Source organism: Habropoda laboriosa, unplaced genomic scaffold (assembly GCF_001263275.1).
Source record: "Habropoda laboriosa isolate 0110345459 unplaced genomic scaffold, ASM126327v1 scaffold72, whole genome shotgun sequence".
NCBI lineage: Eukaryota > Metazoa > Arthropoda > Insecta > Hymenoptera > Apidae > Habropoda > Habropoda laboriosa.
In genome coordinates this window covers 1,067,019-1,079,105 of record NW_017100188.1, presented here as the reverse complement: position 1 = coordinate 1,079,105, position 12,087 = coordinate 1,067,019, and the positions used below count along the sequence as shown (strand labels likewise).

The window sequence follows — 12,087 nt, the reverse complement described above, 5'->3', positions numbered from 1 at the left end:
TGGCAAAACCGAGAACAAACGCCACGCACGTGGTCTTAATACAATACAATACGCCATACTTTTTTTCGCTCGGCGCATGCGCGATCGCCGCTCCCAACGCCGCTCGGCGGACACACGCCGATTACGGTAAAAAGACGCGCCCATACGCCATACTTTTTTTCGCTCGACGCATGCGCGATCGCCGCTCCCAACGCCGCTCGGCGGACACACGCCGATCACGGTAAAAAGACGCGCCTCTTTTAAATTCAAACCACTGTCCTTTTGAGAGTAAAACTATCGCGAGTTGCTCTCGAGAGTATCTCTCGCGAGTAGACACTACCCCTGAGCTTGACTGTCGAGAGTATAGCTCAACTCTCTGAGAGTTACGACTCGAATAAACAGTTGCTTTGCAAACAGGAAGGAGTTTTGTATTCTTTACAGAACTCTCGTACGAGAAAAAAAGGTCAGGAAAAAAAATTAGTGGAGAAATGAAATCACCGATTTAATCACTCTCTATGAAGAAAAATCAGTGTTGTGGAATACGAAAGATAAAGTATAAAGGAGTGATTTTTATGTTTTTTCATCGTAAAATAAAAACGATTATTTTGGGACTTATTTAGTGTTATTTACCAGTATATACACTATTTATGCGTGCATTGTACTGTGGATTTATAATAACACAAGGAAGTAAGGCACAACGAGTTCCTATGTTCCACAAAAATACAAAAGTGCTGCGTTCACAAAGCGTTCATGATCGACTGTAGCAATTGTAAAATTTTCAATTAACACTTCCATGAAAACACATAGTCTATTTACCGTAATACTGCGAATTTAAAAAATTAAAAGACCACACTGCAACTGTTAAAACAATTCACGTTATAGGAAAAGGGTATACAGGGTGTCTGTTTTATCTCTATACAGTGAAATATCTTTTAAGGAACTGATATTACGAACAAAATGTTTCAACAAAAGTTGTTTGGTATGGAGGGGGACGTTATGTGGTGTAACTATTTTTTTTTTGTACATGCTAGGACGGTGAAAATTTCAAAGTCACTTTAATTTTTTTAAATGGAATGCTATATTGCTTAATACTGGAACACCCCGTATACTAGAAACTTAAATCACATTCTCTCCACACACTGCTATTAATTATTTATGCAACGAATAGTATATGCAATACTTAAGGACAATCCCACAAACGGATCACTAAACGAACCTCTGTGAGCTCTGAACCGGAAGAAAAATTTCTCAAAGACACCGTTGCAACACAGGAGATCTCATACTTGAATTATTACACGCTACCATTCCCTTTTGCACGCCACTCCTCGATTATTTACCTCGTGCAATAATAAACACGCGGAGACAAGTCTATCGTACGCGTTCAACTCCGACTACCATAAGTTTTACGGGGGTTGCTCTGGCCCGGCTAATGAAGACTGGCCACCCCCGTAGCCTTTCTTCGCGAGACAATGCAATTGGAATCGTTCCGCGGGGAACTCCCGTCCTTCTCGCAGACACGTAGGGTTACAGGAACAGCCTGGTAACGGATCCCATGGGAATGGTTCATGCGATCCTCTGCCATAAACGCAGAGTAGCATGGCATTTCTCTCACGCGATAAGAATTCGAAAAATTGCCCCCAGGACCCGGTGAAACCGCGACATAATTGAGATGAACGATTTTCACCGGGTCCTCCAGGAGGAATTACTCTTCCGGGGTTTTTTTTTCTTTTCTTCTTTTTTTGCGTGTTTGCATCGTTGTGACGTCATTTGTAAGCGTTTGGGTACGTTCGTCTCCTGCACCAGGGAACGTTAAGTATACATTAGGTGAACTGCAACTTTTCGTATAGAAAGTTTGGTGAATGTGTGCGAAGAGGGTCTTTTATTCTGTGTTCGAATTTATCGAGCACAAAGGAGGGTGGTGGGAGATGGTCGAATTTATGGTTCTTCCGGTATCGTTCTACGAGTCACAAGGAATGACGAAGGTGCAATTATTCGCGGAAAATGTGATGGAAAGAAATGCAGGTAGAGGGAAAGGTGCATATAGAGGGAGAAATTGGGAATTGTTGACTTTAAGTGATCGTAAATTTGAATGGAATGTATGAAATGTAGAAATTCGAACGCTGTTTCGCAAACGAAAGTCGATATTTTGAGAATTTTTCTGGCCTTTCGTGAATATTAAGAATTATTTTAACTGGAGCTTAACTTGAGAATTATCCTCGTCTTTTTTAATTCTGTGTTCGAATTTTTAAAGCAAAATGATGGTTTCGAATATTTAGAAAAAGTGGTGAGAGTTATTTCCACTGAAATTTTATTCTTTTTTCTGGAACTCTGCAGAAATACGTGGAAAATATTTTCGAAGAAAGAAAATTTCAATACTTAAATTTTCAAAATGAAGATTTAAAAAAACAAGGAATGTTTCTCTTTCACATACCTGGTGTTATTTAAATTAACTCAAAACAGGAAAACTGTGTTAAAAATATTCCAAAGAAAATTCGATACAATACTTGAAATTACACTTTTCCAACGTCAATTCTTATAAAAATAGTTGTCTACCTCCAAAGAAAATAATTAGCAAAAATAAACTTAATTGTCGACACACGTTCAACTATCGCTATACTAAGCAACGTTAAAATTTACCTTCTGTCGTTAAGCTTGATCGTAATGAGTTCTATTCGTTCATATGGTAGTTCATTGTTTGTTAATCGTCAAAATTTGCACGAAATAGAGGTAAAGGCAAGCAGACGTACGAGCGAGTCCGCGCACCTTGACAAAGTGATTCTTTCATCGAAGTTTCTAGTTCCGTGTACTGACGAAATTGGACGCAAGATTAACATTGTCTGCCTTGAGTCAACCCATTCGGGCACATAGACAGAAACTAAAGTTTCAACCGGAAATCCCTAAGTTATAGAGGAGCGCCGCTGTTTCTCGCGTTAAGTACTGGGTCGCCACAATGGTCAAACTAGCTTCGACTTAATGGGACTGGACCAGTGACCACGAATCTTCTGTCCGAGGCAGAGAGATTAGGCCAACCGCAAATTCGAAAATATGAAAGAAATCCTCCAGGAAATTTTAATTATAAGAGAGAAATTTAATTTTCAATTACTTGTATCATTTATTCAACCCTTCCGTTACTTTAGATTTATTTTTGGAAATGATATTTACTATTTAATTTGTGATTTTTTTAACTATATTGTGTTACAATTCTACGAAGAAGGAATACTCTTATAATTCGATTACTTAACACTATATCAGAGAAATATCTGCATGAGAATAAAGGAACGTCTGAAAACTATTTTCTCAATATTGGTGAAAGTATCGATTTAGAATATAAAGACTGATGAACTTCCAGAGGAAAAATTCGGAAAGTTTCAAATACGTGAGTATTCTTCTGTTAGCAATTACGTTGGATACAAAATGGTCAAATCGCGGTAACGAAGTTATTAACCTGGCAACGCTATTACAAATAATTGCGAATTCGAATCGACTGGTTTCTGTGATAAGTAAAGCGAATAATGATAGTGCAGTTGCCGGATTAGCCTCGCGCCGTTGACCGTAATTGGTGTTTCATTTCGGACACCAGGAATTAACGAAATATCTAACGGTTCGACGATATCGGTACAACCATGAGATGTGAAATCGCAAGAAAATTTTCGAAGCTTAATTAGGATCGGTCAAAATGAACACGCTTAAACTTAGATGGAAGAGAGAAATTGGTTAGGATAAAAAACTGTATGGCATAATTTATTGATTATCCCCATTGATCGATAAGAGTACTGAAAATACACGTTAACGTAACGAGCAAACGTTATTCGACGATTTATTCTCACTGCACGCACAAGATCTGGCAATAAAAGAACAGAATAGAGGTAAAGAATCGTCTACTATAATTTTCCATCTCTTTAAGTAAATAATAAACAATCTTTACATTGTGTTCCTACTCCTCAGATAGAAAGTCTGCTATAAACGATAAGAACATCTATTAATCGTTGATTAAATGTGAAAGTAAAAAAATGTCTAACTTAATTCATAAAATTTTATCTCTACTTTCGTAACTGAAGAGTCTTTAATGTAAGAATACCTTCGGAAATTTGTCAAAGAATATTTCAATGTATATGAAAAAATAATAAAGGATCGATAAAAACTGATAATAAACTGATCGATAATAAAGTTACATAATTTTTTAGAAGTAGCCTCACCTCTCTTTTGCCAGATATGGTACGTGAAAGTTTCATTTGACGTCAACGACAATTAGAAGAATCAGCTCATAACGTTTGTCATAGTCTGCTGATTGAACAGGTCTGTTTGTACAGCGTTCAGGAACATGGGCACACTGTGTTGTCGTTGCAGATGTTGCTCGACCAACGAGCCTAACGTTGCAGAGAACGCCGTCTCCAGAAGATCTACTCCTTCCTCTCCAATGTGGAAAAACAGAAAATCCTCTGGTGATTCCGCGTATTGACTAGACAACTTGTATCGACCCTCTTTTGTCCTGTCTACCCTCCAGCCGAACAATTGATAACAAGCTTGTCGATACTCCTGCGACGAAGCCTTGAAAGCCTCCTTGAGGCGGGCTATTTTGATCTCGTGAGTCTGTTTAAGCTCCGTTATTTCTAAATATAAAAGGAAAATAGGGTGTAAAGATTAGTAGAAAAAATTTGTGTAAGCTGCTTTCGTAGACATTGTCAAAAACAATAGTTTGTTAAGATATATATATAAAGATTTGTTTGATTTTTCCTTCTCAACATGCAGTAAAAAAAAAAAGAAAAAGGTGATTACCTTGTACTTGAAGGGAGGATGCTGTTGTATTGGCTCCACCCTGTGCTACTTTTGCTCTCAGCTCCTCCAATTCGCATAACAGGGCCTTTTGCTTCTCTTCCGCCAGTTGTTCCGCGATAGCAGCGGGGTTCATTGTGAAATGTAGCACTCTTGCGTTGCAATTGAAATCACCCTTTAACGCTCGATGTTCCAATTCACCCTTCAATCGCTTGATTTCCTCGCGTAATTTATTACACTCTTCCGCTTGGAGATGACCCTCTGCCGTTTGAAGATCTGATTCTAATTTGGCAACTAATTCTCTGAAATCACGAATCTCTTCAGTAACCATGTTAAAACATTTAACACGTTAAGCGCCATGTCAGTCACCGGTGACTGACACTATACTCTCCCCGTTCGGACCGCGTCAGTCGGTAAATATAAAAAATTATATTCTTCTATTAATAAATTTTAAATAATTTGGAGATCATAAAAGAATGTACCTAAATATTACTTGTTACCAAAAAAAAATTTTAATGAGTAATATTATAACACGATATACAAAAAAATGGTTGTCCTTTGCAGGTTTCACAGAATGTTATAACTTGTTTTGTCAACTTTCTGGCAATATCTCGTCCAAATCGTGCTGCATTATCTTCGTAGCATTTTGTACAATATCTTCGAACTTTAGACACTCTTCCAGTTTTTTGTTGCAGTTTGTGACAAGATATTTGATGTATATTTACAGTACTGCTACTTGGAATTTCTTCATCCCGACATATCGGTGAAATCGGATATCGCGGGCTAAACGAAAAGGAAGACAAAACAGGCTTGGCGCTTAACGTGTTAAAGAAACAATTTTCAGATAAAATTGGAAATTACCTATAGGTGTCTATCGTACGTTCCAACACAGGAATCCTTTCGGTTATCGCGGTATTGCTATCCACTGTAATTTCTTTCTCATATAAGTCCAACTGTTGTCTATAACTGTCCCTCTCCCTCGTGACAAGAATCATCTTCTTCTGCAACCTGCTCACTAATTTGTTCAATTTTTCCTTTGATGCTGTTACGTCTGTGGCTAATTTTTTGGCTTCCTCGTAGTTCTTCGATAATAATGCGGACTCCCTCAATGCAGCATCTAATTTTGATCTGAGCTGACCTTCTTCCGCTTTTAAGACTAATTCCGCTTGTTGTAGTCGATTTAATTCGCGTTTCAGAACAGATGGTCCTCCAGTGATCCCGATAGATTCGTACTCGCATAAACGCAACGAAAGTTCCGTCATTTTTCCCTCCAGTGTGGCTACCTGTTGCTCCACACTTTCTGTATGTTCTAGTCTGTAAAATAGCAAAAGAACTTATAGCAAGAAAGGTATATGGCCAAATTTATGGTTATGTAAATCATGGAACTGATAGAAATAAGTACCTTTTCATTACATTAGCCATTTGTTCTTCTAAAAGTAATTTTCCTCGAACAGATTCCCTTAACGACATGATAGTCTCCTTTGCGATGCTAAGTTCTTTCTCAAGGTCATTCGCCCTCGCTGCTCTTGCCGATAACAATTTTCCTTCCTCCCACTGCGCCCTTTCTGATTCCAACCTTTCAAGCTTTATTTTTGTACTTTGCAATTCCACGTTTTGCAATTCCATTTCTTGCTGTTTTGCCTGATACTCCTTCAATTTTTCTTCTAACTGTGCTATTCTCGTTTGCGCTGTTTTGAGTGTCAACTGCGAGTCTGATACATCAGTAACATCTTTTTTCACTGGTGTGGTATCTTGCACAGATGCTTGTTTGAGATCTTCCGTCAGCTTTGCATTTTCATTCATTAGTGACATAGTTTTTTGCTCCAAATTCGTTTTTACCTGTAAATCAAAATTCATGCATTAGACATAAAAATAGAATAACTTAAAAATAATTAGTGCAGTTCAATAAAAACTGTACCTGAAACAATTCTTTTTCTGCAGCAGCCTGTGCAACCTGTGCCTCCTGAACTGTTCTGCGTGAAATATCAAGCCGTACTTCCAGTTGCTTGATAGTTTGCTTATCCTGTTCCACTTGCATTTCCAAAATACCTTTCTCCTTCTCAAAAACCTCTTCCATTTGTCTACGTATTTTATGAAGCTGCTGCACAGCAGCCTCCTGATGAGACAACCTTGTCCTTAAGGACACAACCTAAATGCAACAAATGTAGAGGTTTTCCAATACACTCCATTTCAACAAGTATTTGCAACTTGAAAAACAATAAAATATATATTACCTCTCCTTTTAGTCTTCTCCATTCCCAAGGACTACCTGGAACATTATCTGTTTCGCTTCTATTTAAAGTAGAATTACTAGATTCATCCAATCTTGGTCTTTTAGGTGAAATGCAACATCCCTCCGGGTCATTAAATATTGGTGATGGAAATGTAGTTCCTGATAACCTCAGGGACATAGTACTACTAGTACTTTTACGATATGCTTCAGATCCTGATCTTAAATCCTTTATCATTTTGATGACACTTGTTGGATCTTTATCATCCATCTGTAAAACAAAAAGTATTCACATTGCAACTAAAGAAATACATGATAAATAGATGATGATTAAAATATCTCTATCACATTTATTATATATTTATATGTATATTGTAATAAAAATTAGTGTACATTATTAATTGCGCTTACCTTGATAAATTATACTGCGCTGTTATTACAAGAAAATTCAAACACTAGAACAGACTTTACTCGATTACAATTTTGGTACATAAACATGCATTGAGATATATCGTTTATTTTATGTAAGGTACATTTACTATACACTGTTCAGTTAACTAGAATTATAATTCTTGCGACACTATATAATGTTCTGTCCCTACACTTTTCACAGAATTATTAGTTTTGCAAAATTTAAGTAACATTACTGCTTCTGATACTTTCGATAAACAACATAGCAGCACCACAAATGCATAGCAGCATACAATATGATGGGGATGAATCAACACCGATGATGTCTCAAAAAGTTATGTTGAATGTACCATAGCTAGTGCATCTTGGGTACTAAAGTTACTATAATATATTTTTTACATACCATATGTGAATCAATCTATTTTTATATAGAACTATAGCGAAGAAACATTGTTTAGCATTTACACTTGCAAATCCTTTTATAAGATATTTTTATATTTGTGTTAAAAATAATCCCCAAAGAATGATAGTGGGCGTGGTTACATTATACACTATATAATGTGCTGAAATGATTGGTTAGAGCGGTATACTGCTTTATTTCACACCTGAAATATTTACTAGAATGTGGCCAATAAAAAGAAAAAGAAATTACGGAAACTATTGTATGTTATACACTGCCTAACATTGAAACCAATGAGTTTTTTAAATAATTTTAGAGAAATAAAATTTGAATATAATTCAAATTTAATGAGACTCAGTAGAACTAATTAATAAATGCATAATAATATAAATAATTTCATCTTTTAAATGCCAGCACACTGACTGTCAAATCAATTGAGCCGCAGTGCGGAAACTCGTACATTCTGTTGGTATTGTTTGATAAATAAATCGTAAAACACCTTAATGTTATAAAATGAGATCGATTTGATTTTTTTTTTGTATCATAGTAGATAAATAATTTTAATAATGCGTGTATTATATTTCTGTATAAGTTTATTAATCAGCATATCGTCATTAGTTTGTGGGGTTAGTATAATTTCGAATTTATGATGACTTTTAATATTGTACCACGTTTTAACGAAATGTTCCATGAAATTTCAGAACGAACTTGATTATGACGGCTGGCTGCATTTAAAATTATTGCACGCGTTTAACAACGAGCCAAATCCCATTTTTATAGAACGAGGTAATATCACGGTATCCAGTGTCCGTAGTGGTGCCCCGGTTGTTGGACAAAAAGGATTGTTACAGCCTGATATAAGTGAATTACAGAACCTTGCCAGACACAATGGCAAATACAGACTTATGGCAGTAGCCCGTACCTCTTCGAGTAGTGAAATAACATTTCTAACTTCTGTACCTGCGGTAATTATATTTCTTTCATTATGTAAACTTGTACCTACATGTTATTTATGATCTTTCTTTCTATTTACAGTGCTATCTTCTTGGTTCTGATCTTGAAGATGTTATTACAATTTGGCTAGATAGTGCAGCCGAACCAATAGCTATTAGTATATCATCACCTGGTCCTTGTATCATGGACAGACCCTTTACAAACATGTGGACAACCAATGTTATTGTTAAATACCCTGATGGTGGACCAATTCCAGATACTGCCACATATATCCAGAAGCTTGAACGTGAGAGAGAAGCAAGAGAAAGAGGAGAAGCCAAAGACAATAGATCTATCTTTGCAAAATATGTAAGTTCTTTTATTTAAATGGCACTAATATATCTTAGTCTTCTATATAACTTATACATTTTTGTTTTTATATTTCAGTGGATGTACATTGTTCCTGCATTGATCTTTGTTGTTCTATCATCTGCAACAAATCCAGAAGCTGGTGGAGCAGCAGGTGGTAATACCCAAAGACAGTAATACGGAGTGTATGTGGTGTCTCCAAGTGTGTTTGTGTGCGAAACGTTTATTTATAAATATACAGTGCATTTGCATAATTACAATTGTAAAAAACTATAATTGTACCTTCTGAATAAATTCTATGATTTAATTAAAGTGCTTTGATTATCTCCTACTTTACCATTTTACCATTTAAAATGTATATTAATAAAATAAACCATACACAATGTAATTTCCATTAATATATTACACTGTACTTTATTTTCAAAGTCAACAACTACAACTATATAGCATCAGCATGTATAGTTCAGTATAGCAGGTAAAGTTCACAGGTAAACCAGGAAAAAATCAATAGTCCACCACCCAATAAGTAGAACCACAGGCAGTTGTCATTATCCATTAGAATATGTATAATCATTCAAGCTGACCTTAAAATGGCAGCGTTTTCTCTGAATATTCAGAAACACGTGGAGCCCGGCCTTGTCACTTCCGGGAAATTTGACGGCTCTCACGCTTGTTTAGCAGCTGCAACGTATGGTGGAAATATTTTGGTCCACAGCCCTCACAGGCAACCACAAATAACCGGTCATGATCATGAGCAGGCTGATAGAAAATTATCATGGAGCGGTGAACTTGCAGAACTTCAAATAGGAACTGAGGTATGATTAACTAAAAAAATATATTTTTATTAAATCCAAAATTACACATAAACAATAATTAATATTTCTATGCATAATTAGATCACAGCATTGAGCACTGGTAAATTTAACGATGATGAAAGAGATGTTCTTCTAATTGGAACTGCAACTCATGTCCTGGCATTCCACATTGAAGACAACTCTGATATTTTTTATAAGGAGGTACTTAAATAAAATTAAACATACAAAATACACAATAAAATAAAATAATTTTCTTAATCAGATGTCTGATGGTGCAAGATGTATTATCATTGGCAAGTTAGGCTGGTTCCCCAATCAGGTTGCCATTGTTGGTGGCAATTGTTCTGTAACAATTTTAGATTCTCAAGGCACAGATGTATTCTGGACAGTGGTAGGAGGTGTAGTCAGCTCTTTAGCTATCTTTGACTTTGATGGAGACGACGAGAATGAGGTAAACTTTATTTAAAAAATGTTCTTACATCTCTAACTACCATAAATCATTCTTTAGTTATACCAAAATGTTTAGCTGGTCACTGGGACAAAGGATTTCGAAATAAAAGTACATAAAGAAGACAATATTCTCTGGGAAACCAAGGAAACAGCCGCAATTACCACTTTAACCGGACTTCCTAACAGACGATTCGTTTATTCAGTCGGGAATGGCACTCTTGGCGTCTACGAAATGGCACAAAGACTATGGCGTGTTAAGGTCTGTCCAAATCTAAGAATAAAGTAATCCAGAAGAAAGTTAATGATTGAACTGAAGTCATAGAAATGATCGATTCGATCAATTTTTCAGTCGAAGCACAGAGTGGTGGTTACTAGGAGCTTCGATTTGAACGGAGACGGTACACTGGAAGTCATAACTGGCTGGAATAATGGAAAAGTGGACGCGAGGTCGAGCAATACAGGCGAAGTAATATTTAAAATTCAATTATCCGCTGGAGTAGCTGGAATTGTGGAAGCTGATTATAGGAGAATTGGTAAATCTGATTTAGTCGTGGTGTCTTCTACTGGAGAAGGTAGAGCAGAATGTTTCGCTTAACTTCGCTTAATTGAAATATTTGAATATTTGAAAATTTTAATATTTAAAAATTTTAATACTTGTTAAATTCAGTACGTGGGTATGGTTCCGGTTCTACGATGGATACTCCAGAACCTGGCGAAGCTATGCGTGAATTATTGGCAAAAAAGCAGATACTTCAAATGGAGCTCAGACAGAGAGCCACGTCTCTGCCTAGTATGTACCAAGGAACGAAATTGGCTGTTAATTTGATGACATCTGCGGGCGCTGCTCGTGTTGGTCTTGCTTCAGGGCCTGGATTACTTGTGAGTCATTTAGTCACTGTATAAAATCCTTTCTTCATATCTTTCTACCACTTTTAAAATACTACAAATTTGATGTTAACGTTTATCGTATTTAGATTTACTGTGCTATAGTTTTCACCGAAGGTGTATTCGATGGAGAAACTCTGGTTGTCCATCCTAGTAGGCCTAGAGGGGAACTCGAAGTAGAGCTTCGTCCTCCAAAAAACATCCCAGTGGACATGCACGTGAAAGTGTGCGTTGGTCCAGCTGGCTCAGATTTGTTGCAGGTACCAGAAATAAATTCGAAGACTTTTATAAATGAAAATCTTGTTGCAATATTCTTGTCTGATTAAATATGTAGGTGTTCGAGATGACTCGTCAATTGCCTAGATTTTGTATGTACGAAGTTATCAAACGGCCTGTACAAATTCCGGGGGATTTCGGGAAAAGTGGCGTTACAACCGAGGTATTTAATTAATAAATTGATTACCTAACATAGTAATATTAACGGAGACTTTTAGTGTGTCCGTGGTGATAGCCACTTGTAAAGTCAATTGAGACGGACCGTTTCTGTGAATATGAGACATTCGTCTCTGCTTAATTAGCTGGCAGAAAGGCCTCAAAGAATCGCTCTCTGGCTGAACCAAAGTCTCATCCTTCCGGAGGAATTTGAAGTTAACGAAGATAGACAAAACCACGGAGGCATTGAAATGTGGCTTCTAGGAATGAGAGACAACAAGTTTCATTGCTTCATAGCGGACTCAAATGGAAAAGTCACCATCCAAACAGATGATTCCACGTTTGCTGGTGACATTATTCAATCGTTGGCCTTGTACTTGGGGCTGAGAGAGGTGTCTTCTGAAGTTTGG

General features: G+C 36.7%; 3 protein-coding genes across 3 annotated transcripts in view; 2 read left to right on the top strand and 1 right to left on the bottom strand.

The window, feature by feature from the left end:
* Positions 1-4,236: 4,236 nt before the first annotated feature.
* LOC108579775 (mitotic spindle assembly checkpoint protein MAD1) lies at positions 4,237-7,598 on the bottom strand. The gene is made up of 7 exons (XM_017943382.1): positions 7,394-7,598; positions 6,987-7,253; positions 6,671-6,901; positions 6,155-6,591; positions 5,614-6,066; positions 4,756-5,054; positions 4,237-4,589 (listed from the first exon to the last, which is right to left on the bottom strand). Exons 2-7 carry the CDS (start codon positions 7,251-7,253, stop codon positions 4,237-4,239), a joined length of 2,040 nt encoding a protein of 679 aa, XP_017798871.1. The 5' UTR covers positions 7,394-7,598.
* A 672-nt stretch (positions 7,599-8,270) lies between these two features.
* LOC108579790 (ER membrane protein complex subunit 10) lies at positions 8,271-9,272 on the top strand. The gene is made up of 4 exons (XM_017943399.1): positions 8,271-8,419; positions 8,495-8,758; positions 8,829-9,095; positions 9,174-9,272. Exons 1-4 carry the CDS (start codon positions 8,360-8,362, stop codon positions 9,270-9,272), a joined length of 690 nt encoding a protein of 229 aa, XP_017798888.1. The 5' UTR covers positions 8,271-8,359.
* Positions 9,273-9,685: 413 nt separating this feature from the next.
* Positions 9,686-12,087, top strand: part of LOC108579799 (Bardet-Biedl syndrome 2 protein homolog) — a 3,350-nt gene continuing 948 nt past the window's right edge. The window contains exons 1-9 of the mRNA XM_017943409.1: positions 9,686-9,910; positions 9,992-10,111; positions 10,173-10,361; positions 10,437-10,619; positions 10,710-10,932; positions 11,028-11,239; positions 11,335-11,505; positions 11,580-11,684; positions 11,824-12,081. Of these exons, the coding sequence (XP_017798898.1) occupies positions 9,686-9,910; positions 9,992-10,111; positions 10,173-10,361; positions 10,437-10,619; positions 10,710-10,932; positions 11,028-11,239; positions 11,335-11,505; positions 11,580-11,684; positions 11,824-12,081 (1,686 nt within the window). The remainder of the gene's footprint in view (positions 9,911-9,991; positions 10,112-10,172; positions 10,362-10,436; positions 10,620-10,709; positions 10,933-11,027; positions 11,240-11,334; positions 11,506-11,579; positions 11,685-11,823; positions 12,082-12,087) is intronic.